A 25608-nucleotide genomic window follows, 5' to 3' on the forward strand; every position below is an offset into this window, starting at 1 on the left:
GTGTTTATCCCTTCCACCAATATCACATTATCTTACTGTAGTTTTAGAGTAAATCTACAGTAATATGCAGTTAATCTCAATTTCAGAAAAATTGGTATCTTAATATTGAGTTTTCCAATCCACAAACACAAACTGAAAATCAATTTACTTAAATCTTCTTTAGTTTTAAAATGGTTTTCAATGTAGTATTATTTCATAAAAATATTTGTAAAAATCAGACCTCAATTTATATACCTCATGACGTAAGAAAAAGTGACAAGTAAAAGGATATAAACCTGTTTGTAACGTTCCACATTTACACCTTCCAACTGACTGAGGCGCACCAAATTTGTTCCCACTAAAATTCTGAGTTCTTGTCTTTCTCGTTCTCTTTTTTCCCTATCTCGGCTATGTCCCTGATGTTGCATTCGCACCCAGAGCTTGTTCATCTCTGCAAAGTTGAGTAGTACAAAATCCATGGAATCACTGATATCACCAGTTGTTTCTTCACTGCAAAGAGACAGTTGAAAAATTCTTTATATACACTATTTATGCCATAGGACCAGCTTTACTGTTATCCCTCTCCTTTGTACATTTCCTTATTGCATTAGTATGTCAATGTTTTCTATTAGAAATTTTAACTTCATTGGCTTAGTGTTCAACTTCAAGGAAAACAGACTCGAGAAAAAAAAATACCAGGGAGAGAACACAGTACAAGTACAAAGGGACAAAAAACTTTCCCCCACTCTCTATCCCGGGCCAACTTGTTCTTACAGCAACTCCATTAATTCAAAAAGCCTAAAAAACTTGATACTAATAACATACTAACTACATCATTTTATAGAACTTTTTATGGTTCCAATTGGAATATAAGCTTTGAGAGGGAAGAGACTATGTTATTTCCTGCTTATTTTTCATCTTCTAGGATAGGAAACACAGTTTTCAAAATTTTTTAACGACTGCCTAATTAAATGCTCAAAACTGGGATGCCTGGGTGGCTCAATCACTTAAGCGTCCAACTCTTGACTATGGCTGAGATCATGACCTCACAGTTCATGAGTTCAAGCCCTACATCTATTTTCTTGGGATTCTCTCACTCAAAAAATACATAAATACACTTTAAAAAAAACAAAAAATAAATGCTCAAAAGTGACAGTCAAATCATAATAAAACAAATAACCTCGCCATCTCCTCAGCACTGTTAAGTTTTTATCTCTTCTATACTGTTTAACTTTGTCACATGCATGGTAAATTTTTATTATATTCTTTTTCCCTTAAAAAGGAACTGATGTAGATATACTAAAACTATCGAATTGTGCACCTTAGAAATAAATGAATAAATAAATAAGGGGTGCCTGGCTGGCTCAGTTGGTAGAGCATGTGACTCCTGATCTCAGGGTCACGGGTTCAAGCCCCACGTTGGGTGTAGAGATTACCTAAAATAATAATAATAATAAAAAAATAATAAAAATGAATAAATAAATAAAATTAAACAAAAAGAAATTAAGTTCCTCAATCTACAGAATCTTCACATAAATAGTTCATCTAGTTGGTTGAAGACCACAGCTGGCTGACTATCTACACTTGTAGAATAAAAGTGCAATGGATGTGGGTACTAGAATACTGGTCACACAAGAGATGGGGCTCTCACTGAAAGGCTTTTGTTTTTTCAGTTTTGGAGTTAATATGTAATTTGTGTACACAGATAACTTAAGTCTCTTATATCCAGGTTATCCAGTCCATAAATTATAAAACTGATAAGATACTCAAGAAACAATATGAAAATTAGCCTCACTTGTGGAAAAAGTTAATCATACCTCATGAATTCATCATAAATGTAATTTAAAAGGTCACAGTTTCAAAGAATACTTAACATAATGGAAAAATGCTCCCAATTGTGTTAAATGAAAAAAGCAGGTTCTAATAATCCACAGACATAAATTTCATAATAGTACATTTTACATCACACCACACATGCTCAAGAGTTCTGTATCACAAGGGAAATACATACATGAAATGCTACAAGTCGCTAGTTGGGTGTGGGGAGGAGATTTATTTTCTTACAAACATTTTTCTATACTTCTTGCATATTCTACAACAAAACAATCTTACAACTAAATCAAGAAAGAAAATCACTTACTCTGTTGGCTCTCCCTCATCAGGTAAGATATTTCTGGTACACTGAAGAAGATAGTTCCGAAGAAATAAACCTCTCAAGGGATGTTGCACACCACGACACATTTCTACCAAATCTTTCAAAATATCTTTCCTGGACTGAGGAAACGATTTGACGTATACAACTCCAACCGTGATCAATAGATAACTAGGGGAATTATGAGAAAATATTTGATTAAAAATAAAATATTCAAAAATAAATAAATAAGTAAAATATTCAAGTCAAGAATTTGATGATGTCCAAACATACTGACTACAAACCTATTAAGACAGGAACCATGTTTTTCTTCTGCACAATGAAAAAATATCTAATTTATAATATAACCACAGTGCCTGAGTGGGTCAGTAAGTTAAACATCTGACTTCAGCTCAGGTCATGATCTCGTGGTTTGTGGGTTCAAGCCCCGCGTCGGACTTTCTGCTGTCAGCACAGAGCCCACTTCAGATCCTCTGTCTCCCTCTCTCTACCTCTTCCCCACTCACTTGAATGCTCTGTCTCAAAAATAAACTTAAAGAGAGAGAACTTATAAAGAGAGAAAACCACTCATTGACCCTCCCCCCAACTTACATATATAGTTACATACAGGTTATGTATATTTACATATATATATATACACACACGAGTATCATCATCACCTTTACACATTAGGAAGAGAATAAACATCATTAATTTTTCTAGTAGTCACGACACTAAACAAAACAGTAAGTCCACTTTTCTATTTCAAAAATTCCTCAACTATCTATATAAAAAGTAAAATTAATCATACCCTAAAACCTTAAAAGAAAACACAGAGTATTGGGGTGCCTGGGTATCTCAGTTGCTTAAGTGTCCAACTTTGACTCAGGTCATGATCTCACAGTTCATGAGTTCGAGCCCCACATCAGGCTCTGCGCTGACAGATCAGAGCCTGCTTCAGACTGTCTCCCTCTCTCTCTGCCCTTGTCCACATTTGTGTGTGTGCATGTGTGTGTGCTCTCTCTCTCAAAAATAAATATTAAAAAAATAAAAGGCGGGGGGGACACCTGGGTGGCTCAGTCGGGTAAGCATCCGACTTCAGCTAAGGTCATGATCTTGCAGTCTATGAGTTCGAGCCCCGCGTCAAGCTCTGTGCTGACAGCTCAGAGCCTGGAGCCTGCTTTGGATTCTGTGTCTCCCTCCCTCTCTGCACATCCCCAACTCGTATTCTGTAATTCTGTACTTAAAAATAAGTAAAAACATTAAAAAAAAAAAAAGAAAAAAGAAAACCTAGACTTTCTACCAAAATGCTAATCTCAATTTGTTAAGAAATTAAGTAACCTTAAAAATGACTTTTAAAAATCAAAGTTTAAAGGCTATAACATAAAGTGGAAAATGCAGTTATAAAAGCCCTCAAATTTTCAATTACTTACAGTCTTGGGATAATGTTTCCAGCATACTGTACAAGTTCATAGAGATCTGCCACTTTTCTTCCTTTAGCAAATTCATCTGTCAGGTAGACCTCCAAATAGTGTAGTTCATCAGAAATAGCCATATCTTTTCATTACAATTAAGGACTCAAATAAAGCTAAGCCAGCCTAAGCAATACAACACTTGATCTTAGCCAAAAGGCCGAGAAATGATGCCAGCCTAAGCAATACAATGGAACTTGTTGGAGTCATTAAACTACTGGGCAGATATTTTAAACATTAGTCGTTCAAAAAAGTATGTGTTTAAGTGAAGACAATTTCAGTGGGCTTTCATTATTTTAAAATAAAGGTTTTATGGGGTGCCTGGGTGGCTCAGTTGGTTAAGCATCCAACTTCAGCTCAGGTCATGACCTCACAGTTCATGAGTTCGAGCCCACATCAGGCTCTGTGCTAAGAGCTCAGAGCCTGTGTCTCCCTTTCTCTCTGTCCCTCCTCTGCTCGTGGTCCGTCTCTCCCTTTCTCAAAAATAAAGACACATTTAAAAAAAAATTTTTTTTTTAATTAAATTTTTTTTTTCAACGTTTATTTACTTTTGGGACAGAGAGAGACAGAGCATGAACAGGGGAGGGTCAGAGAGAGAGGGAGACACAGAATTGGAAACAGGCTCCAGGCTCTGAGCCATCAGCCCAGAGCCTGACGCGGGGCTCGAACTCACAGACCGCAAGATCGTGACCTGGCTGAAGTCGGACGCTTAACCGACTGCGCCACCCAGGCGCCCCTAAAAAATTTTTTTAATAAAGTTTCTGTTTACTCATATGTGGAATTTAAGAAACAAAACAAATGAACAAAGAGAAAAAAAAGAGAGACAAACCAATAAAGAGACCCTTAACTATAAAGAACAAACTGATGGTTACCAGAGGGGACAGGAGTTGGAGGATGGGTAAAACAGGTGATGAGGATTAGGGAGGGCACTTGTCACAATGAGCACCAGGTGATTAAAAACTTAAAAAATAAATGGAATAAAATGTCAAAGAAAAAAATAAAATAAGGGTTTTTAAAGATAGTCTGGTAAAGCAAAGGGGTATAAACAAGGATTGCCTAAGATACTACTAGAGGGTTTTAAAATGGCAAAGCATTGAATTCATTTCCACTTCAGAATACTGCATAACAAAATCTAAGCATTAAAGAACCAACTGCCTAATAGCTTCAATATCCTTCATGAAGGGACTGGAAACTGCAACAACCTATTTAAAGAAGTTTAGGCATAGAAAAAGGGTTTCTGATATTCAGTTTTTCTTTTTCTCACAAAATTTCCATGGAGTACTATTTGGTTAAGACAATGAAAAATAATGTAAAACCAGAAAAACATAATAAGGAACAAACAAAATATGCCCTTATCAAGAAAAAAAGTATGATGAAAATGTTCAATCTTCAACATTCAAAAGATACAAAGTTCATAGTAGCTCTTTGGTGATAACATAGAAGTCCGGAGTTCACCAAGCATATTAGAAGCATGTTTCAGAGCATCCATAAGCTTGTTTTTGTCCTACAGAAATACCAAGAGAACTGATGAGAAAGCTTTCATTTAACTTGGATTTGTTATACAGTATGTAGTACTTAAATTATTTTAATCACATGCAAATCAGGTTAGTTTCACTTTACATTCTCTCTACTGAAAGAAAAAGATTCATGGTTCATCAGGACTGCAAAGCTTATTAGCAAGTCATCTGTAACTAGGACTGCAAACTTCCTGGCATAACTCTAATCTTTTCAACCCCTAGTGACTATGAAACTAGCTCCATTAATTCACATTTCCTACAATCAAGAGGGCTGGCATACTAATTCTTTTAAAGCAAGATATTATCCTGATAATGGCTTTGCCACAAGTAAAGACTGTTCAGATATGTATGAAATGACTATCCTTTTAAGTATGTTTTCCTCCTTACAATGCCCATGTGTCCACTGAACACATAAATACAAAAAATGCCTGCAGATACAGAAAGCAATATTCAGACTCAGAAAAAACAGAAGCAAGCAATACCAAGTTCCATACCCACCCGTCTTCTCCATTCCAACACACTTTTTTGTAAGAAAAAAATACAGTAGGTATAATTGGTTAAAATGGCATATTGCTAAGCTTTAGAAACTATAAGACACTTTACAAAGATAAGGTATTATCATCATCATCATCATCATCATCATCAGAGCAACTTATAACTTGAAGTACCGGCCTCTTTGGTTCCATTTCATAAATTTTAATGCAGAGAATCCATAGTTTCTATACAGATTACCTCCTACCCTGTCTTTTAGAATATGAAAACACAGAAACTGGTGTAAGGATAATTTTCAAGTTGGTTGCTGCAAAAAATATGTATCTATTCAGGATAGAAACAAAAAGTCTTCAAGATAGAAAAAAAGCTGAATAATCCAAACTGAAAGCTTTTAAATATATTTGCTCAACAAATATTTATTAAGTCATTATATGTCAAGTACTCCTCAGATTTGAGATATAGAATCAATGAGGCTAGTAACTAAGGTCAGATATTGGTATGTAGATCAACACTATGTGTAAATAGATGATAGGGTTTCTTGTCCTCCTGGAGCTTACATTCTGGTAGAGAAGAGACAATTCCAAATCATAAATGCAAATGCAAGTAAACAGGGCTCTCTGTTGGAATTGCTCCACACAGTGCTTGAGGGACGTGGGATAAGACAGAAGTGATGCTATAGGACTTAAGAAAACCCAGACTGAAATTCTGCTTTCATATTGACATTCTTACCAGGCATCTCTTCATCTGGAATGACTGGACCTTCACAGCCTGGATGGCTTCATCCAAGAGCTTTTCCTGCTCATCCTGAGGTGACTGCTGTGTTGTAGGCTGAAAAATAAAAAATATTTCCATTAATGTCCCATTAGCACTCTCCTCTAAAAAATCTGTTATTTCTGGGGTGCCTGGGTGGCTCAGTGGGTTAAGCGTCCGACACTTGATTTCCACTCAGGTCATGATCTTGCAGTTCATGGGATCCAGCCCCACATGGGTGGAGCCTGCATAGGATTCATATTCATTCTCTCTCTCTCCCCCCGCCCCGCCCTCCCCTCCTCCTCCCCCCCCCCACACCCATGTGCTTGTGCACTTCTCTCCCTCTCTCTAAATAAACTTTTAAAAATAAATAAAATTAAAATAAAAAAATAAAAATCTGTTATTTCCATAGCTCTAGCCATAGCCCTTTTCCAAAGCTTTCATATAAGCTCATTCCAGTTCTAGATCTCAAGCCCATTTATCTATTTTTGACAACTATTGAACCCAGTCATCTAAGTTAACAGCAAAATAATGCCAAATGGGAACAGTAATGTATACAGAATTTCTTCTCTCTCAGAAACTGATTCAACATACTTGTTAGCAGGTTGGCCTCAAAAAAATGTGGGGTTAGTTTAAATCCAACCCGAACACAGCCATCCAATCAATCTAGTCTTTGTGATAGGTATAGTGTAACCCAAATCTCTAAAAGCCTCTTTTTTTCTCCATACTACTTTTCATCTGCATTTTAGTCTATTCTTAGATCAAGAAGCCAGTTTATGGAACACTGACCTTTTCAGGCAATATAGAACAAGGAACTAAAAAGCTTAGAAATAAAGTAACTGAAACTAATATTAGTGACTGATGTAGAAGACCATAGGAGTACTCTCAAGTACCTACCTTACCATTTCAAATAGAAAAATCTATAGTTATAATGGACAAAATATTATGTACTCTTCAGTTTGTTACCAGCAAAACCTTATTTGCAAAATTAACTAGATTTACCTGTCAAGCAGAATTAACTACACCCTCCTTTATGCTGTGTAAACGTGTTTACACCTCTACACTCTATAAATGCACTGTACTGCAATTATAAATGATGGTCATTTATATCACATTATTAGGTTATGTGATATTCACAAATGTTCACTGTAGGAAAGAATGAGTTGGTTTTAGAATGTTCAGGATGGGGCGCCTGGGTGGCTCAGTCGGTTGAGCGGCTGACTTCGGCTCAGGTCACGATCTCACAGTCCGTGAGTTCGAGTCCCGCGTCGGGCTCTGTGCTGACAGCTCGGAGCCTGGAGCCTGTTTCGGATTCTGTGTCTCCCTCTCTCTGACCCTCCCCCGTTCATGCTCTTTCTCTGTCTCAAAAACAAAAAAACTTTAAAAAAAAAAATAAATTTAACTAAAAAAAAAAAAAAAAAAAAAAGAATGTTCAGGTTACGTGTTTAATTAAAAAAATGACTAAAGAATCAATAGATGAATAGTTAAGTTCTGGTATACACATATACATAAACATGTAAACTGGAATATTATTCAGTCATGAAAAGGAACAAAGTAGTGATATATGTGACACGAATGAAACTAAAAAACATCTTGCTAAGTGAAAGAAGCCAGACAAAAAAGAGACCACATATTGTATGAGTCCATTCATATAAAATATCCAGAATAGGCAAATCATCCATAGAAACAGAAAGTAGAGGGGCGCCTGGGAGGCTCAGTTGGTTAAGCTTCCAACTTTGGCTCAGGTCATTATCTCATGGTTCGTGAGTTCAAGCCCTGCGTAGGGCTCCCTGCACCACTTCCGAGCCTCTGTCTGCCTCCCTCTGTCCCTCTCCCACTCAGGCGCACACACGTGCATCTGTGCTTACTGGTAAAAAATAAACATTAAAAAAAAAAAAAAGTACACTGGTGGTTACCAGAAGAGAGACTCAGGGAATAACTGCTTAATGAGTCTATAGGGTTTCCTTTGGGAGTGATAAAAATGTTTTGGAACTGGACAGAAATAGTTGCACAATACTGCAAATGTACCAAATGTCACTAACTTGTTCACTTTAAAATGGCTAATCTTATGTTATATAAATTTCACCTTAATAAAAAAAAATAACCAAAGATAAAATCCCTCTTACACAATAAGATGGAAAGGAAGGCAGCAAAGACTTACACATAAACGTGAAAGTTTAATCTGGTTTGTTCCAATATCTGACAATCAAAACAACAATGAATTTGAGAGTAACAAAAACCACATAAAACCCATTTCTGAATTATAATCACTTATAAAAGTGGAAAGTTTTCTCTTGGTCTAATTTTGTAAAGAGGGGAAAGCTAATAACAAGAAATGCTAAGTGTCTCTATCTTTTTCCCATGGCAAACTCTAGTAACCTGTGCTTCCCTATGACCACACTTCTTCACAAGCATACACAAATTTCAAAGAAAAAGTTATGTCTTTTAAACTAAACTTAAAGGGAACATTAATTTACACAGCAGAACTATTAGTGTTAAATGTTGGTCTCAGAGGCAAAGACAACACCAGCATCTGAGGATTCTGACTTAATGAAATTCGCTATTCATCCTGGGCTAGTCCTCTGAGAACTTCAGTGACATCAAACTATAGTTTGGATTTTTTTTTTTTTTTGGCTCTTTATCTCTAGATGGAATAGATTTAACAATTATTAGAATCAACAGATTTCATTACATTCAGATGATCAACTTAGAGATAAATATTTATACATCAAGAAATTTTTATAATTATTTTTTATTGTGGTAAAATACTTACAAAATTTGCCATGTTAACCATTTTTAAGTGTACAGTTCAGTGGCATTAAGTACATTCACACTGTTGCACAGTCATCACCAACCATCCATCTCCAACAGCCTTTTATCTTTCCCAAGGGGAACTCTCTACCCATAAAATTATCCCCCATTCTCCACTCCATGCCAAGAAACCACCATTTTACTTTCTCGAGTCTGACTTCTCTAGGTACCTCATATAAGTAGAATCATACACTTTTGTATCTGGCCATTTCAACTTAGCATGTTTTCAAGGTTCAACCATGTTGTAGCATGTGTCAGAATTTCCTTTCCTTTCAAGGCTGAATAATATTCCATCATATGTATATACCACATTTTGTTTATCTATTCATCTATTGATGGGACACTTGGGTTGCTTCCACCTTTTGGCTATTCTGTATAAAATTACTTTAATATAGCAAATATAACTGGTTACAAAGAGACTACAATTTGTATAGAACTAAATAGATTCAGTGATTTATAAATAAAACTTTAGCAAAATTCTTCTATTTTGTATCAACTGGGTTTAAAATAGAAACATAAATACAAAATGTAGAAAATTACACCCTTATTACAAAGTAGGCTACAAATGAAAAACTAAAGCTATAATAAAGAAATGTATTTTTAGATATTACTCCCAGGACAATGTAGTTATTATACAAATGTAGCCATAATATGGCTATTCTAAGGGAGTGTCTTGATGCCCTCCCTGGGAAGTGTCACATACAGCAAGAACAGTAAGAACTGTTACGAACATGCTCTCATTAAACATGAGCCAGGTAATCAATGTCTCCTCACTTATAGAAGTGGTTCCTCATTTACAAATGACTCTATACTTAGCAGTTACATGGGTCAGAGAAAAATGGAAACACTAAAGAATCAAGATCAAATTAACATTTGTGACTAGGCTCACTTTAGCTTGAGACCCAGGCCAAACAGTCCTCCTAAGTCTATACAATTACACGGTTCAGAGAAAGGCAGAGAAAGTGATCCATTATGAACGGATCACTTATAAAATTACTCTCCATTCAAACAATGTGCATTCATTTCCTCTTCTATCAAACAGGAACAGTAAGAGTACTTATACTATTATGAGGAATAAATGAAATGACACAGAGCTCAGAACACGCCTAGCACTTAGTAATAAGCACTTTTTAAGTGTTATTATTATTATACCCCCATCAGATACAAGCAATTATCTCCACCCATCCTAGCCACTTATTTACTGGCCCATTTTTTCACTGATATGCTGTAGATGTAATCCTAACACAATGCAAATCAACTGTAAAGTGAAAATAACCACTCTCACAAAGATACAGAATTTCATCATATTTAGTGAAAGCACTATTTTATTTTTCTCAAAATCAGAAATTTTGTATTTTCTTTTGTTTTCCTTTGCTTTCTTTCCTTCCCTTCCCTTTCTTTTCCTTTCACAACATTACAACTGAAGTACAGAGCATTAAGGATGATGAGGGCTTGGGAACTTCAAAATACAATTTGAACACTAAACTGGCTCCAACTTCATTTACCAATAAATTTCTCCAGGAATTCTATGTTGGTACACACCATGAGCATTCACTTCTCTCAGCTTCACCTATTGGCAATGCTCTTTCTCCTCCACCTGGAGAATTTCTGCTTACCTTACTCACTGTCTCAGTTCACATGTCACTTTCTATAGTCTTTTTCAGGCTCCTGAAGCAGAACTCTCTCCCTCTATGACCCCACAACACTGAGTTGACAGTGCTAATAAAGACTGTAAAGACTATATTACATTAAGTTCCATAAGCATATCTTCCCTGTTAGACACTCTTAAGCTCTTGGACAGTAAGGACCATGCTTGTTTCCAGTGCCTAGCACTGACATTAGAAGGCATACAATATGCTTGAATTGAATTGTATCCCAGAATTTTAGGACGGGGAAGAGCCAAAGAAGCCAACAGTTGTTTTCAGTGAGACTCAAAGAAGAATGAATGACTCGCCCAATTCATAGAAACACTGACTGTGACAAGACTAACAGCCAAGTTTCCTTTCCCAAAAATGTCCATGAGGATAGGACCGTGTGTCCAGCTCACTGCTTCAAACTGGTTCACCCAGTACAGAACTTAGGTGTACAGCAGATCCTTAATTAAGGGCTTTCCATTACAAAACACTGTACATATCAATCCATAAATGTTGAGAAACTGACACATCCTCGCTAAATTTTTACATCGTCCTTACATCAGTTCTCTATTGTAAAAATTCTGAGAAATAAACAAAATCATCTTGTACGGCAATATATTATATGAAAGTAGTATGTCAAACATTTAATCCTGCTTTCTGGCATTAACACATTTAAAGTGAAGTCTGCTTCCAGGCTTAGAGGTTTATAAAAGCCTGTCTACATGAACTGAATAATGAGATCATTAAAATTACATAGAATACACCAACACCCCCAAAACATGGTTTATACACTGCAGATTATGTCAAAAGCTAATAAAATGCAAGTGACAACTTGCCTTTGTGGAAACTAGGCACATGGATTTACATTTTGAGGAAGTTCAAGTTTACAGGCCAACAGCCACATCACGATTTGCTGCCACCACGAAGAGGAGCTAACAAGAATGAATGCCTACTTCCAGCAAATAAAATACTTAGATTTCATCAATGAGAAGACATGTAATATAGCCAAGGTACCGGATAAACAAACATTAAAGGAAACAAGAAGTCTCCTTTCTGTCCTACTTAATGGATATCAGATAGCAAGAGTCCTTCCAGGAAATTCACGTGAGTCCCTAGAAATCGCTGACAAACACAGCAGTGGAAGGGGGCTATGAGGCCGAAAAAGGCTAAGACACCACTTGGCCCCTCCGGTAGGTATTTCTTGTACAAGAAAAGGGCGTGGGGACAACAGAGCACTACCAGGCACAAAGGTGGAAACGCACGCCAGCGACAGAGCAATCTCTGGGCGGATCCCTACGCCACCTCGGAGTCTCAGGCCCACTGCACGCCCCCGACTCAGCCTGACGCTTAGACCCGGTATTCCCCTCAAGGCGCGGCGGTGGCCGACTCCACTCAAGAGGTGGCAGCAGGCCTTCATGGACCTCAGAGCCTACAGGCCGAGACACCCCCTCGAAAAGGCTACCCCATTCCAGAGCAACCGTCGCGACCAGGAGCCGCCGCCCACCCCGATCTCGGATCTGCCCGCCTGCGGCCTTCCCCGGCCTGTCCTCATCCCGCAGGCCAAGCCGGGCTGGTCTTAGCCCCGATCAGGCTGCAGAGCCCCAACTCTGCCCGCAAGGCTCCAGAGCGGTGGGAGAGCGCAGAGGTTGAAAGAAGGGTCCGCCCGGGGCCCGCCGCCCCTCAACACTTACCATGGCGACTCCCCAAAGCCTGCAGCAAGCAGCACCCACCCCGCGCGAAGCCTCCTGCGGTCAGGTGACGCTGCGGCCTCTCCAAACCCCGCCCTCCTTAGCCCCGCCCTCGGACCCTGCAGGCGGCTCCTCGATTGGCCCGCTTCTAGGAACTCAAGTCTCGCGTGTTTATTGGCTCCTGCCACTTATCCAGGGACTGACGGACCTGGGTTCTAGCCTGTCCCTCCACAGTGTGTGAGAGAGGGCGGGGAGGTGCACTGTAGCGAGGAATCTCTCGGCGGCTCCTGCCGCCGAGACAGCAGGAAGTAAAGGTGTCGTTTGAGTAGTTTGTCAAGACGGAAGGAATGGAAGAAGTGGGAGCTGCCGGTCCAAGTTCACCGGTGCAGGGTCGTGCAGTCACGTTGCGCATGCGCGAAAGGAAGACTAGGCTTGATTTGTGGAACGGTCTCAACTTCTTGTCCCAGCCAATCCAGATGCAGTTAGAGGGGTGGGGCCTGGCCATCACTGGCTGGCGCGGCGTTTGCGCGCGGGTTTCATCGTGTAGCAGCTGTTCGCGAGATTAGTTCGCGCCATGGAATCGGGGCTGATCCGGCGTTTAGCACCGCGCTTGGGTATCGCCGAGCCAGATGTGCTAAGGTGGGTTTGGCGGTGCACGCCTCAGCGGGCCTTAGACTTCCCTCAGGCGAGGTCCGAGTCATTCCCGCGCGTCAGGCAGTGCTGGAGTGAGGGGGGAACGCCGGAAGTGGGTGGGATTAGGCCCTGTCTCCGGAAAAACTTGCCAGCAGAGTGGACTTTTATGAGCCGGCGAGAAGGGACAATTGCAGATGTCTTTAGGAACAGCTGTCTCGGTGGGAAGGGAAAAGTCGGAGAACTTAGGTCGTTCCACAGATGCTTATTGAGGGTCTCTTTACAGTGGTGAGCCACACAGACCTCCATTGAGGTTACTGTCTATGACAGAACTAGGGAGAAAACTAAACTGGGTGATGTACCGGAAGCGGGGGAGGGAGGAGCACAGAGCGCGCCCTGGCGTTTGCTTTTCATTAAAAAAACAAATCCTAGAAAGGCCTTGGAGGGGCTGCCACTTTTGCTGAGACCAGATTGATAGAAGGTGCCAGCTATCGGAAGATGTGGGAAGAGCGGCACAAAAAATCACTTTGCATAATCCAGGGTTAGAAATAAAGCTGTTGTGGCTGAAGCGTGGAGAGCAAGACAAGGCCCGATGCTTTGGCGCTCAATTGAGGGAGAGAAAGGAAAGCACTTCTTAAGAGTTGAAGTAAGATCTCTTGAATTCAGTAATCGTTTAGAACAGCCATTCTCAAAGTGTGGTTCCTGGACCAGCAACATCAGTATCATCTTGGCACTCCTTAGAAATGCAAATTCTCGGGTCCCATTTCAGGCCTACTGATCAGAAACCCCGAGGATGGGACCCAGCAATCTGTTTTCACAAGCTCAAGGTGATTGTCTTGTACATTAAAATTTGAGAATCACTGATTTAGAGGAAGGGGTAAAAAGAAGGAACCCTGGTATAACTGCCAGCCTCTGCAGTAGTTCATGTTTGTCCCAGTAATGGAAGGATGAAAGAAGTTGGGGTTTTTTGTCTGTTTGTCTGTTTGTCTGTTTGTTTGTTTGTTTTTAAGAAATTGAAGAACTTACTTTTGCTTAGAAGTACTTAAGCACAGTGGTGTCTGAGGTCAGGGCTGATTCTGTCTTACAGAACCTTGTCTCCCACCCCCACATAAACTTGCACAGGAGTTAGGCCCAGAACGAAGTCCACCATGCTGTATTTATTGTTTACCAAAGTGTTGGGCAAACTTCTGGAAAAGAGTCTTAGTGAGCATGTTGCCTTTATAACCAGGAAAGCAGAGGAGTACTTGCGACTGTCCCAGGTGAACTGTAATGGCCTGTCTGCACATACCACAGAAACCAGCAATGCAGTCATGTGCCTGGATCTTGCAGCTTCCTGTATGAAGTGCCCCTTGGACAGGGTAAGTAGGTCCCACTGAATGTCTAAATAATCCTCTGCAACACTGAAACTTAATCATGTTTTAATTTCTGATTGGGAAGAGTAGACTGTAACTAAACTCTTGTTTTTTAGAATTTTCCTGGCTATTAGATAAGATTATTCAAGACCATTTTTGTCAAGTTGAAGAAAATTCCCTTTACTCTTTACCATCTAGTTTCCTTGGCTGCCTCTTTCTTTACTCAAGACTATCTTTCATGCAGCTGCTAGCATCCTCCTAAAGCACATGCTTTAAAACCCATGTGTATTTTTCTTCCAGTATCACAGTGGTTGAGAGCACAAGCTAGGAGTCAGGAAGAGTTAGATGTTGAGACCAAATCTCAGTACCACCAGTTACTAGCTCTGTGAGCTTGCAGTTTCCTCATTCATGAAGTGGGGATAAGAATATCCATTTTGCTGGATTATTGTGAGGATTAAACCATATACTGTATGTAACACACTTAACACAGTATATATCACATAATGATATACTCATCAAATGGTGACATTGGCTCCCCATTACTGTCAAAGTCTCCAGCCTGTCTTAAATACTAACCTCAAGCTACACTATTTACTTAACAGACTATGCACTTTAATGACTTACATCTTTGTAAAGCAACAACCTTTTTTTTTTTTTTTAACATGCATTTCTTTTCTGGCAAGGTCTTCCATGACCCTGCCTTGCTGTTACATCCTTCATGAAACTTTCCTTGACTTTCCCAGGTGTAGTTGGTTTCCCTCAGTTGTTGATCCTCCTGTTTCCCAGTTAGCCTCTTCTCTCCCTCCTCCACACAATCATCCTTCCCACCCCCACTCCCACTACTTCCCTCCATCCTTTTCCCACTAAATTGCACATTGTGACTTTTGTTGAAAAACGGGTGTCTCCTTTGTTTTTTTATTCACAGCATGGCTGTAGTAACACTATGTTGTTTTTAAAAATTACCTGTGCTTATGCATGACTGTCTTTCTAAAGTGTGAGCTCCTTGAAAGCAGTACTCAATTCTGCCTGACATGATTACTGACTTTTGACTAAATGAAGCTAAATGTTTAGATAGAGTCAGTTGTCACAGAATTAATTAATTTTGAAAAGGTGACCTACTAAACAAACGTTTAAGGGCACCAGTATAGAATGATTATGATTATAATTTTTATGATTCATGCATTTTTTTTCTTTTAAAGGTTTATTTAATCAAACTTTCTGGTTTGAACAAGAAGATGTATCAGAGCCGTCTTAAATCTTTTGAGTGTTTACTGGGCCTGAATTCAAATATTGGAATAAGAGACCTAGCTGTACAATTTAGCTGTACAGAAGCAGTGAACATGGCTTCAAAGATATTGCAAAGGTAAGAAGCATAAAGAGTCTTAACTGAAAATTTATACTGATACAAAAGACAGAATTATCTAATGTCCTATTTTCAGTCTTAAAAAATAACTAATATGGTAAGGTGACATGATGTAGAGCTCATGCATTTAAATGGCTTAGTAAGTTCTCATATGCATTTTCAGTCCCTTTGAAATAGTATTTTTTAACAAATAATTCTGCAAACACTGCTTTCCCTTAGCTATGAGTCCAGTCTTCCACAAACACAGCAGTTGGATCTCGACTTATCCAGGCCACTTTTCACCACTGCTGCACTACTTTCAGCATGCAAGTAAGTGTGCCTTTTAATATTGAGAAAAGTCCACAGTTCACAAAGAGATTTCTCATTCCCAAAGAAGACTTCTAATTCAGTTTATTTCAACACAGAGCATATTTTCCCATATAAATAATATTAGGAATAGTGGCCAAGTGACCAGATTCTGTTTAGCCTACAATATATCTGACAATTTGGATCACTATTGCCAGTAGTCTGCTTGCCAAGGGTCCATGTTTTATTTATTTTCTTTTTCTTTTTTTAAGGGTTTTTTTTTTTAAGTTTTTTATTTTCTTTTGTAATCTGTACACCTGATGTGGGGCTCAAACTCACAACCCCAAGATCAAGAGTCATATGTTCTTCTGACTTACCCAGCCAGGCACCCCCAGGGTCTACCTTTAAGAGTAATGAAATCTGTCATTAAAACTGGTTTATGATTATTCCAGTCCTATCTTTTTTAAGTACCAATTGCAGCTGTTTTTCAAATAATTTAGAAAACACCAGTGATGAATTTTTACATCTGAATTTTAAAATTTGGGGTTATTTTTGTGCATACTGAAATGGTACCTTGGAAATACTCCTGTTATCTTTGTCTAAAGTTGTCTTATTTTATCTTGCTGGGAAACTCCTTATAAAACAAAATATAGTTGTCCTGTAAAGATGGTTTCTTACTACCCAGCCTCTAATTTGGTTGTTTAGCTCTATTAGCTACACACCTAGAACGATTAATTGGCATTCATAGAAAATGTCCTTTTAGGGGCGCCTGGGTGGCGCAGTCGGTTAAGCGTCCAACTTCAGCCAGGTCACGATCTCGTGGTCCGTGAGTTCGAGCCCCGCGTCGGGCTCTGGGCTGATGGCTCAGAGCCTGGAGCCTGTTTCCGATTCTGTGTCTCCCTCTCTCTCTGCCCCTCGCCCGTTCATGCTCTGTCTCTCTCTGTCCCAAAAATAAATAAACGTTGAAAAAAAAAATTAAAAAAAAAAAAAGAAAATGTCGTTTTATTTCAACAAAGATATGTGTATGTGGAGAAAGAGTATGGCGGCTGTTACAAAAAACAATATTAACAACTAACCCTACTTTTGAAACCAAATGACACTGAGCAAACAAAGGTTTGACTAGATTTATCCTAAACAAGAAGTCTCTTGTATATTTCATTAGTAGTTGTTGTGGACTGGTAATTAGGAAGGTGATTGGTAATTGGGGAGGTGAAAGTGATTTATCTTCCTATAGTATAAACATAAGTATCGTGGGTTAAAGTGAGTTGAACACTTAAAAATGCTATGATTGTCATTCAGCAAATTAGTAACATCTGAGATTCACTGAGAGTTCTTCAAGGCATGAAGCACTATACAGATGTCTTCTGTGTGCCCCCTTTTTTTAAATTTTTTTTTATTTTTGAGAGAGAGAGGGGGGAGGGGCAGAGAGAAACTGTGACAGAATCCGAAGAAGGTTCCAGGCTCTGACCTGTCAGCACAGAGCCTGATGCAGGGCTTGAACCCATGAGCTGTGAGATCATGACCTGAGCCAAAGTCGTATGCCCAACCAACTGAGCCACCCAGGTGCCCCTGTGTGCCCCTTTTGTTGCATAACAGATCCCATTATATTTTAACTGTCAGTCCAACAAACAACTAAATAAGTAGTTTTAAAAGGCAAATTTACATGATTATAGCTAATGTATGTTTGGAATAAAAGGAAAACTAAACATAAAGCATGAGTGGAAAGGAAATAAGTTGATAATATGGTTGGCCAGAGATAGCTATACTGGTCTTAAAAATAGTAATTTATTAAACTCTTTTATAGGGTGTTAAAGCTAAAGGTGGATAAAAATAAAATGGTAGCCACATCTGGTGTGAAAAAAGCCATATTTGATCGACTGTGTAAACAATTAGAGAAGATTGGGCGGCAGGCTGACAGTGAGTATTCATTCTATATTTCAAGAATGTGTTATTTGAAAATGTAAACTTACTGGTAAAAGCCTAATATTTTCAAACTTGCAAAATGGCTGCTTTCTGAATTCTGTATTTAATGTGGACCAGGTAAGTTTTTAGTGAGAAATTATTTGGTTTTTCAAATAAAGTAGCATAATGACCTTTAAAACACCTGTGATTATATGACTCCATGTCTGAAAAATAGATTTTCTGTTAACATGCTCCAATGTTAAATGCTAGCCTCCATATACATAAGCTAGAATAGAAAAGATTCTCAAGTCTGACAAGAGAAACTAAAGAAAAGAGAAGGGCAAGATCATTTGCCTTCTCCTTATCCTAGTATTTGGTCAAAGTATCTAATTTTTATTTGTAATCCAAAATGTGCCCAACTAGTAAAATTAAGAATAGGAGAAAATTTAGTTAGTGGGTAACACGTTTTTTCCCTTAAAGGAGAAGCTGGAGATTCAGCTACTCCACCACAGAAGAAAAAGAAGACAATGGTTGAACCTCCAGCAAAAGGTAAGTTGTATTAACACTGGACAAGCTTTGAAATTAGTGCAGTGGGATTAGTGTACAGTGAGTTTAATGCAGTGAATAGTCCTGTGCTGCTTTAGCTGCTTGCCTGATAAGAGTCAGGTTTTAAATAAATTCTAACAATCATTTATTTGATAAGACCACTTTTCCAAGTAGTCATTTAAAGAAGTTAATAGAAATATTATGTAAGAACCTATCTGAAGCCAAACGGCTTAGGTTCACATCCTGCTTTAATAGCCACTGACTCTGGAACTTTAGGAAAGTCACTTATTTCTGTAAGCCTGAATTTTCTAATCTTTTGCGGTTAATATTAGCACCCACTTCATACAATTATGGTGAGGGTTGAATGAGATAATGCCATTGAAGTTCTTGGTTCAGTGTCTTGAAGCACAAGATAGGTGCTTGATAAATGTTAACTATTTTAAGGATGTTGTGAGGTGCATGGAATAAAAGAGCAAAAAACTAATGTGTTAGCTACTGTTTCCAGTTTTCAGTATTATATTCCATATTTTTTAATTAATAAGATATTTGAAACAAGGTTACTTTTTTTTTACTTGTAAGAATTTTGAAACACTTTTGAAAATTTTCTTTCATAGAAACAGAGAAGGTAGTAGACAGACCACATAAACTGCAGAAAGATGAAGATCTGACACAGGATTATGAAGAATGGAAAAGGAAAATTTTGGAAAATGCTGCCAAAGCACAAAAGGTTATAGCAGAGTGATTTCAGCTTCCAGACTGCCATTGGCTGCAAACTAATAGTACATCTGCCACCTCAATGAAGATGTGAGGGCTTTGGAATTTTATTTGAACTCTTATAACAAGGATCCGAAGACTATTGCCTTAAAAGCAAAGAAGTCAGTACTGGGGCTGAGTTCTTGGAAGCAAACTGGCCGGTGACATGGGCGACAAATTCATTAGGTCAGGCACAGTGCCTGGTTGGCATGGCTTTGGCTCCCCACAGGTCTGCATTCCTACAAAATGGAATTGGAGCCATTTTGCTCTTTTGTGTTAAGCAAAAGACATTCTCCTGTCCTATCAATATAAAATTCAGGTCTGAATGGAGTACTATGGATTTTACTTAGGTTTTTGTGTAAATTTCTTGTTTGACTAAATCAGTATATGGTACAGCCTGAGTTAATAAATATTTCTTTTTATATGCATTCAGGTTGCCCTTGTCATCAGTTTGGGGTAGTCATTGCTATGCTAAAAACTGTCTACTCTAGAAGAAAAAGGCCATATGCTGAACCATAATAATGCTCACTAGACAACAAACTCTTGAATCAGACTCCCTGAGTTTACAGCCACTTAACTACCTATGGAACCTTGAGAAAATTAATTAACTTCTTCATGCCTCATCTATAAGTAGGACTAAAAATGGTGTCTACTTCATAGAATAATTTGGAGGTGTATCTGAGCTGATACATATAAAACATTTAGCACAGTACCTGGTATAAGTAAGTATTTAGCAAATGTTAGAATATAGAGAGAACTTCACATATAAAGGTCTCATGTAATGAATTACACATTAACAGCATATTAAAAAGTCAGATGGACTGAGGGCTATTTTCTTTCACACCCACATAGTGAAGAATGTAACCTTACTAAAAATACTCCTTATTTTAGAACTATAAGAAAGGACCTTTATGGAAGATACATTGCTAGGGGCTCAGAGGCATTGTGCCAGGTATGATTTTAATTAAATCAAGTATAGCCATGAAGAATATCCAAATTTTAAAATCTATTCAGAATAGTATCAATAGGGGTTGTATTTTATTTGCTATAAGTAAGATGTAATACCTGCTGTATAGACCTGGAGTGCTAAAAGAGGGATTTCTTGGGATGCCTGGGTGGCTCAGTCAGTTAAATGTCTGACTGACTCTTGGTTTCAGCTCAGGTCATGATCTCCTGGTTCATAAGATTGAGCCCAGCCTCCAGCTCTGCGCTAACAGTGCGGAGCCTGCTTGGGATTCTCTGTGTCTCCCTCTGCTCCTCCCCAACTAGCATGCACGTGCTCTCTCCTTTCTGTCTGTGTGTCTGTCTGTCTCTCTCTCTCTCTCTCTCTCTCTCTGTCAAAATAAATACATAAACATTAAAGAAGAAAAAAAAAGCAGACTAACATTTAAAAGAGTAATTTCTTCCCCTGCCCTTTTTAATTCCAGATCCTTCCAAGATCTGGAAATCTAAAAGTAAAGCCACGGTCAAATGATCCTAACTCAGGCATAATGTCTAGCAAGCCCTGTGATAGAGGGAAATGAACATGAGCCTTTGGAAGCACATACATTTGTATTTAAATTGTGACCCTGCCACTTCCACCGTAAGGAAATTTCAGAACCTTAAAAGAGCTTCAGTTTCCTTATTTATAAAGTAGAGATATTCTCTGCCTTGTGAGAACTGAAGGTAATATTTCTATAAAGTGCATAGTACTTAGAAGGCATTCCTTAAATAGTAGCTCATTGCTTTCATCTAAAATGAATGTTAGTCTTTTCCTAGTTTATTTTAAGAAAGTATATAATTTGTTTTTATTTGATGCCAAGATTTAGATTTCTGGCTTTGAGTGAAAAGCAGTCTATTCATCACCAAGTAAAATTAGGCATATTCACTTTTTTTTTAATTGTAAAATGTACCTAGCATAAAACATAGCTTCTTAATCATTTTTTAAATACATAGTTCAGTAGTGTTACATTCACACTGTTAGCAACCAATCTCCAGAGCTCTTTTCATCTTGTGTAGCTGATTATACCCATTAAGCAACTTATTCGTCCCTCTCCTAATTGCCTCCCTGGCAATTACCATATGTTTATATCTGAATTTGGCTACTCTAGGTCGGTACAAGAGTGTCTTTTTGTGAGTGGCTTATTTCACTTAAAATTATGTCCTTGAGGTTCATTCTCATGGCATGTGTCAGAATTTCTTTCCATTTTAAGGTATTATAGTAGTCCATGGTATAGATATACCACATTTTGTTGATCCATTCATCTATAAATGGACACTTGGGTTGCTTCCACCTTTTGGCTGTTGTATATAATGCTGCTATGAACATGGGGGTACAATATCTCTTTGAGACCCTGCTTTCAGTTCTTTTTGGATATATACACAGAAATGGGATTGCTAGATCATGTGAATGCTATTTTTAAATTTTTGAGGAACTGTTTAGTAGCTGCACTATATGATGTTCCCACCAACAGTACACAAGGGTTCAATTACTCTACATCCTTGCCAACACTTTTTTTTTTCACTTTTTAAAAATTTAAATCCAAGTTAGTTAATATATAGTGTAATAATGATTTCAGGAATAGATTTAGTGATTCATCACTTACATGTAACACCCAGTGCTCATCCCAACAAGTGTCCTTAATGCCCCTCTCCCATTTAGCCCATTCCCCCACCTAACAACCAGCTAGCGACCCTCAATTTTTGTTCATTGTATTTAATAGTCTTTTATGGTTTGTCTCCCTCTCTGATTTTATATTATTTTTACTTCCCTTATATTCATCTTATGTTGTTTCTTAAATTCCATATGTAAGGGAAATGTATTTGTTTTTCTCTGATTGACTTATTTCGCTTAGCATAATACAGTCTAGTTCCATCCATGTTGTTGCAAATGGCAATATTTCATTCTTTTTGATTACTGAGTAATATTCCATTACATATAAATACCACATCTTCTTTATCCATTCATCAGTTGATGGACATTTGAGCTCTTTCCATACTTTGGCTATTGTCAATAGTGCTGCTATAAACATTGGGGTGCATGTGCCCCTTCAAAACAGCACTCCTGTATCCTTTGGACAAGTACCTAACAGTACAATTGCTGGGTCATAGGGTAATTCTATTTTTAATTTTTTGAGGAATCTCTGCTGTTTTCCAGAGTGGCTGCACCAATTTGCATTCCCACTACCAGTGCAAAAGAATTCCTCTTTCTCCACATCCTGACCAACATCTGTTGTTGCCTGGGTTGTTAATTTTAGCCATTCTGACAGGCATGAGGTGGTATCTCATTGTGGTTTTGATTTGTATTTCCCTGATGATGAGTGATGTTGAGCATCTTTTCATGTGGTTATTAGCCATCTGGGTGTCTTTGGAAAACTGTTCATGATTTTTGCCCATTTCTTCACTGGATGTTTTTTGGGTGTTGAGTTTGTTAAGTTCTTTATAGATTTTTGGATACTAATGCTTTATGTGATATGTCATTTGCAAATATCTTCTCCCATTCTGTCGGTTGCCTTTTAGTTTTGCTGATTGTTTCCTTTGCTGTGCAGGAGATTTTTATATTGATGGGTCCCAATAGTTCATTTTTGCCTTTGTTTCCCTTGCCTCTAGAGACATATCAAGTAAGAAGTTGCTGCAGCCATGGTCAAAGAGGTTGTTGCCTGTTTTCTCTTGCAGGATTTTGATGGCTTCCTGTCTTACGTTTAGGTCTTTCATCCATGTTGAGTTTTTTTGTGTACGGTGTAAGAAGTGGTCCAGGTTCATCCTTCTGCATGTCCCTGTCCAGTTTTCCCAACACCATTTGCTGAAGACACCATCTTTTTTCCACTGGATTTTCTTTCCTGCCTTGTTAAAGATTGGTTGGCCATACGTTTGTGAGTCTATTTCTAGGTTCTCTATTCTGTTCCATTGATGTATGTGTCTGTTTTTTGTGCCAGTACCAAACTGTCTTGATTATAGCTTTGTAATACATCTGGAAGTCCAGAATTGTGACGCCTCCAGCTTTGGTTTTCTTTTTGAGGATTAGGCTCAATTCCTAGCTTTGGCTATTCATGGTCTTTTCTGGTTCCATACAAATTTTAGGATTGTTTATCCTAGCTCTGTAAAGAATGCTGGTGTTATTTTAATAGGTATTGCATTGAATACATAGATTGCTTTGGGTAGTACTGACATTTTAACAATATTTGTTCTTTTTTTTAATTAAAATTTTTTTTTAATGTTCATTTTTGGAGAGAGGGAGAGTGAGAGTGGGGAGGGGCAGATAGAGAAGGAGACACAGAATCCGAAGCAGGCTCCAGGCTCTGAGCTATCAGCGCAGCCTGACACATGGCTCAGACCCACGAACTGTGAGATCATGACCTGAGCTGAAGTCGGACGCTTTAACTGACTGAGACCACCCGAGTGCCCCAATATTTGTTCTTCCAACCTGTAAGCATGGAATGTTTTTCCTTTTTTTGTATGTGTCTTCAATTTCTTTCATAAGCTTTCTATAGTTTCCAGTATGTAGATTTTTCACCTCTTTGGTTAGATTTATTCCTAGGTATTTTATGGTTTTCGGTGCAATTGTAAATAGGATTCCTTGATTTCTCTTTCTACTACTTCATTATTGATGTATAAAAATGCAACTGATGTCTGTACATTGATTTTATATCCTGTGACTTTGCTGAATTCATAGATCAGTTCTAGCAGTTTTTTGGTGGAGTTTTTTGGGTTTTCCACATAGAGTATAATGTCATCTGCAAAGTGAAAGTTTGACTTCCTTCTTGCCAATTTGCATACCTTTTATTTCTTTGTATTGTCTGATTGCTGAGTCCCAGACTTCCAATACTGTGTTGAACAGCAGTGGTGAGAGTGGACATCCTTGTGTTCCTGAACTTAGGGGGAAAGCTCTCAGTTTTTCCCCATTAAGAATGATATTAGCAGTGGGTCTTTCATATATGGCCTTTATGATCTTGAGGTATGATCCTTCTGTCCCTACTTTCTTGAGGGTTTTAAGAAAGGATGCTGTATTTTGTCAGATGCTTTTTCTGTGTCTATTGAGAGGATTATGAGTTATTAATCCTATCTTTTATTAATTTGATTTATCATGTTGATCAATTTGCAGATATTGAACCAGCCATGCAGCCCAGGGATAAATCCCACTTGATTGTGGTGAATAGTTCTTTTAATGTATTGTTGGATCCGGTTGGCTAGTATCTTGCTGAGAATTTTTGCATCCATCTTCATTAGGGAAATTGGTCTGGAGGTCTTCTTTTCAGGGGGTCTTTGTATGGTTTTGGGAATCAAGGCAATGCTGGCCTTGTAGAATAAGTTTGGAAGTTTTCCTACCATTTCTATTTTTTGGAACAACTTCAAAAGAATAGGTGTTAACTCTTCTTTAAATGTTAGTAGAATTCCCCTGGAGAGTCATCCAGCCCTGGACTCTTGTGTTGGGAGATTTTTGGTTACTGATTCAATTTCTTTACTGGTTATGGGTCTGTTCAAATTTTCTGTTTTTTCCTGTTTCAGTTTTGGTAGTTTATGTTTCTTGGAATTTATCCATTTCTTTCAGATTACCTAATTTGTTGACATGTAAATGCTCATAATATTCTCTTATTATTGTTTGTATTTCTGTTGTGTTGGTTGTGATCTCTCCCCTTTATTTGGGTCCTTTCCTTTTTCTTTGTGATCAGCCTGGCTAGGGATTTTATCAACTTTGTTAATTCTTTCAAAGAACCAGCTCCTGGTTTTGTTGATCTGTTCTGTTTGTTTGATTTCGATATCATTAATTTCTTCTCTAATCTTTATTATTTACCTGCTGGTTTTGGGCCTTATTTGCTATTCTTTTTTCCAGCTCTTTTAGGTGTAAGGTTAGGTGGTGTATATGAGACCTTTCTTCCTTCTTTAGGAAGGCCTGGTTGCTATATACTTCCCTCTTATGACAGCCTTTGCTGCATCCCAGAGGTATTGGGCTGTCGTGTTTTCATTTTCATTGATTTCCATGTACTTTTTAAATTTCCTCTTTAATTTCTTTGTTAACCCATTCATTCTTTAGTAGGATGTTCTTTAGTGTCCAAGTATTTGTTACCTTTCCAAATTTTTTCTTGTGGTTGATTTCAAGTTTTGTAGCATTGTGGTCTAAAAATATGCAAGGTATCATCTCAACCTTTTTGTACTTGTTGAGGGCTGATTTGTGATCTCTTCTGGAGAATGCTACATACGCACTCGTAAAGAATGCGTATTCTGCTTTTGGATGAAATGTTCTGAATATATCTGTTAAGTCCATCTGGTCCAGTGTGTCATTCAAAGCCATTGTTTCCTTGTTGATTTTCTGCTTACATGATCTGT

At 38.2% G+C, this 25608-nt stretch overlaps 2 protein-coding genes and 1 non-coding gene across 6 annotated transcripts in view; 2 read left to right on the forward strand and 1 right to left on the reverse strand.

Moving 5' to 3' along the window:
* VPS35 (VPS35 retromer complex component) overlaps positions 1-12886 on the reverse strand; it is a 29745-nt gene extending 16859 nt beyond the window's left edge. Inside the window, exons 1-6 of one of the 2 annotated variants that reach the window (XM_040497906.1) lie at positions 12683-12886; positions 6321-6419; positions 4990-5086; positions 3544-3667; positions 2120-2302; positions 276-489 (exon numbers count right to left, since the gene is read on the reverse strand). In XM_040497906.1, the coding sequence (XP_040353840.1) occupies positions 276-489; positions 2120-2302; positions 3544-3667; positions 4990-5086; positions 6321-6419; positions 12683-12886 (921 nt within the window). Of the gene's footprint in view, positions 1-275; positions 490-2119; positions 2303-3543; positions 3668-4989; positions 5087-6320; positions 6420-12477; positions 12594-12682 lie in introns of those variants that run through there. The other variant, XM_040497907.1, reaches the window with a different exon arrangement.
* Positions 1333-1405, forward strand: TRNAR-CCU (transfer RNA arginine (anticodon CCU)). The gene has a single exon. It is a non-coding gene; the product is annotated as a tRNA-Arg (tRNA).
* Positions 12844-19733, forward strand: ORC6 (origin recognition complex subunit 6). 3 transcript variants are annotated; one of them, XM_040497908.1, is made up of 7 exons: positions 12846-13113; positions 14333-14462; positions 15656-15819; positions 16039-16128; positions 17909-18021; positions 18487-18555; positions 19167-19733. In XM_040497908.1, the coding sequence occupies exons 1-7, from the start codon at positions 13049-13051 to the stop codon at positions 19292-19294; spliced, it is 759 nt and encodes a 252-aa protein (XP_040353842.1). In that variant the 5' UTR covers positions 12846-13048; the 3' UTR covers positions 19295-19733. The 3 variants fall into 3 exon arrangements, with proteins under 3 accessions (XP_040353843.1, XP_040353842.1, XP_040353844.1); XM_040497910.1 differs by lacking the exon at positions 12846-13113 and adding an exon at positions 13262-13931; XM_040497909.1 differs by lacking the exon at positions 16039-16128 and having other exon boundaries at positions 12844-13113.
* The last annotated feature ends 5875 nt before the right edge of the window (positions 19734-25608 follow it).

This window comes from Herpailurus yagouaroundi, unplaced genomic scaffold (assembly GCF_014898765.1).
Source record: "Herpailurus yagouaroundi ecotype Mexico unplaced genomic scaffold, PumYag 190, whole genome shotgun sequence".
NCBI classification, from domain to species: domain Eukaryota; kingdom Metazoa; phylum Chordata; class Mammalia; order Carnivora; family Felidae; genus Herpailurus; species Herpailurus yagouaroundi.

Coding starts and splice junctions, on each gene's coding strand:
- ORC6 (XM_040497908.1), top strand. CDS start 13,049: ATGGAATCGGGGCTGATCCGGCGTTTAGCACCGCGCTTGGGTATCGCC. Junction 14,463..15,655: donor TGAAGTGCCCCTTGGACAGG/GTAAGTAGGTCC, acceptor TTTCTTTTAAAG/GTTTATTTAATCAAACTTTC. Junction 16,129..17,908: donor GCACTACTTTCAGCATGCAA/GTAAGTGTGCCT, acceptor ACTCTTTTATAG/GGTGTTAAAGCTAAAGGTGG.